The following is a 2,868-nucleotide window of genomic DNA, read 5'->3' as shown; positions in this document are numbered from 1 at the left end:
CTTAAGTAATTTGGCCCAGATAAATGATATTAATTAGCAAAATAAATATTTAATCATTGAATGCACCATCACGTATCGATGTTCACCAATTTGGTAAAACTATAATTAGGAGGCGGTGTTGGAGCTCTTGCTGAGGAGGAGGTGGTGGAGCTGTTGCTGGAGGAGGAGGTGGTGGAGCTGTTGCTGGAGGAGGAGGTGGAGGAGCTCTTGCTGCTGTAGGAGGATGGAGGATGGTAGGCCGTGTGTTGGAGCTGTTGCTGGAGGAGGAGGTGGAGGGTGTGGAGTGGTGTTGTAGCCTGTGGCTGGAGGTTGGAGGTGGAGTGGGTGAGGCGGTTGTTTGGAGCTGTTGCTGGAGTAGGAGTGGAAGATGTGGAGGCGGTGTTGGAGCTGTTGCTGGAGGAGGAGTGGAGGTATGGTTGGGAGGCGGTTTGGAGCTGTTGCTGGAGGAGAGTGGAGGTGGTGGAAGGCTGGTGTTGGAAGCTGTTGCTGGAAGGAGGAGGTGGAGATGGTGGAGGCGTGGTTGGAGCTGTTTGCTGGAGGAGGAGGTGGAGAATGGTGGAAGGCGGTGTTGGAGCTGTTGCTGGAGAGGGGTGGAGATGGGTGGAGGCGGTGTTTGGAGCTGTTGCTGGAGGAGTGAGGTGGAGGTGTGTTGGAGCTGTTTGCTCTGGAGGTGGAGTTGGAGGTGGTGAGGGCGGTGTTGGGGAAAAAAAAAGCCTTTTTTTTTGTTTTGTTGCTTGGGAGAGGAGGTGGAGATGGTGGAGCGTGTTGGAGCTGTTGCTGAGGAGGAGGTTAGAAAAAATGGTGCAGGGCGGTGTTGGAAGCTGTTGCTGGAGGAGGAGGTGGTGGAGCTGTTGCTGGAGGAGGAGGTGGTGGAGCTGTTGCTGGAGGTGGAGGTGGAGGTGGTGGAGGCGGTGTTGGAGCTGTTGCTGGAGGAGGAGGTGGAGATGGTGGAGGCGGTGTTGGAGCTGTTGCTGGAGGAGGAGGTGTAGATGGTGGAGCGGTGTTGGAGCTGTTGCTGTAGGAGGAGGTGGAGATGGTGGAGAGCGGTGTTGGAGCTGTTTGCTGGAGGAGGAGGTTGGATGGTGGAGGCGGTGTTGGGAGCCGTTTTGCTGAGGAGGAGTGGCGGGGGGAAAGGCGGAAGGGGGGGGGGGGGGTAGGCGGGGTGTTGGAGCTGTGCTGGAGAGGAGGGTGGTGGAGGCGGTGTTGGAAGCTGTTGCTGGAGGAGGAGGTGGAGGTGGCGGTGTTGGAGCTGGTTTGCGGAGGAGGAGGTGGTGTGTGAAGGCGGTGTTGGAGCTGTTGCTGGAGGAGGGAGGTGGAGGTGGCGGTGTTGGAGTGTTGCTGGAGGAGGAGGTGGAGGTGGGCGGAGGCGTGTTGGGAGCTGTTGGCTGGAGGAAGGGAGGTGAGGTGGCGGAGACTGTGTTGGAGCTGTTGCTGGAGGGGAGGGGAGGTGGCGGAGGCGGTGTTGGGCTGTTGCTGGAGGAGGAAGGAGGAGGTGGCGGAGGCGGTGGTGAGGAGGAGTGGAGGCGGTGTTGGGAGCTCTTGCTGGAGGTGGAGGTGGTGGAGGCGGTGTTGGAGCTGTTTCTGGAGGAGGAATGTGTAGGTGGCGGAGGCTGTGTGGAGCTGGTTTGCTTGGAGGAGGAGGTGGAGGTGGCGGAGGCGTGTTGGAAGCTTGGCTGGAGGAGGAGGTGGAGGTGGCGGTGTTGGAGCTGTTGCTGGAGGAGGATGTGGAGGTGGCGAGGCGGTGTTGGAGCTGTTTGCTGGAGGAGGAGTGGAGGTGGCGAGGCGTGTTGAGCTGTTGCTGGAGGAGGAGGTGGAGGTGGTCGGAGGCGGTGTTGGAGCTGTTGCTTGAGGAGGAGTGGAGTGGTGGAGGCTGTGTTGTAGCTGTTGCTGGAGGAGGGGTGGAGGTGGTGGAGCGGTGTGGAGCTGTTGCTGGAGGAGGAGGTGGAGGTGGCGGGAGGCGGTGTTGAGCTGTCTGCTGAGAGGAGGTGGCGGCGGGCGGAGGCGGTTTTGGAGCGTTGCTAAAGGATGAGGAGGTGGCGGAGGCGGTGTTGGGCTGTTTGCTGGAGGAGAGGTGGGAGGTGGTGGAGGCGGTTGTTTGGAGCTGTTGCTGGAGGAGAGGTGGAGGTTGCGGAGGCGGTGTTGGATCTGTTGCTGGAGGAGGAGTGGAGGTGGTGGAGGCGGTGTTGGAGGCGTTTGCTGGAGGAGGGAGGTGGAGTGGCGGAGGCGTTGGTGGAGGAGAGGTGGAGGCGGTGTTGGAGCTGTGTGCTGAGGAGGAGGTGGAGGTGGCGGAGGCGGTGTGGAGCTGTTTTGGCGGAGGCGTGTTGGACTGTTGCTGGAGGAGGAGGTGGCGGGGGCGGAGGCGGGGTGGAGGAAGGAGGTGACGCGGTGTGTTGGGAGCTGTTGCTGGAGGAGGAGTGGAGGTGGCGGAGGCGTGTTGGACTGTTGGCTGGAGGAGGAGGTGGAGGTGGCGGGGCGGTGTTGGAGCTGTTGCTAAAGGAGGAGGATGTTGGTGGAGGCGGTGTTGTAGCTGTTGCTGAGGATGAGGTGGAGGTGGCGGGAGGCGGTGGAGGAGGAGGTGGAGGTGGTGGAGGCGATGTTGGATCAAATCCTGATCAATTTAATAAATTTACTTCACAGTGAACATACTTTTTTATGATAAAAGTTTTCTTTTAGTGTGAATTTATGGTAAAGGATTGAGAGAAAGTTTAGTATCTTGAAGGATATTTACATGTTGTCGCGTTAAAATTCAGTCTGAATATGTAATCTATGTTTTCGATTAATCGATAGATTGAACACCAATTTATGCTTTTATTCTTTTCAACTACTTATAATGTTTCTTCTACTTAGGGGGCAGGAAAATTATTTTGC

General features: G+C 57.8%; 1 protein-coding gene across 1 annotated transcript in view; it reads right to left on the bottom strand.

The window, feature by feature from the left end:
* LOC119591711 (cell wall protein DAN4-like) overlaps positions 1–2,868 on the bottom strand; it is a 26,184-nt gene that overhangs the window by 19,339 nt on the left and 3,977 nt on the right. The window contains exons 3-4 of the mRNA XM_037940459.1: positions 1,526–1,673; positions 159–664 (exon numbers count right to left, since the gene is read on the bottom strand). Of these exons, the coding sequence (XP_037796387.1) occupies positions 159–664; positions 1,526–1,673 (654 nt within the window). The remainder of the gene's footprint in view (positions 1–158; positions 665–1,525; positions 1,674–2,868) is intronic.

This window comes from Penaeus monodon, chromosome 29 (assembly GCF_015228065.2).
Source record: "Penaeus monodon isolate SGIC_2016 chromosome 29, NSTDA_Pmon_1, whole genome shotgun sequence".
NCBI classification, from domain to species: Eukaryota; Metazoa; Arthropoda; class Malacostraca; order Decapoda; family Penaeidae; genus Penaeus; species Penaeus monodon.
Note: the sequence above shows the minus strand (reverse complement) of the source record. Positions and strands in the feature narration are given on the sequence as shown.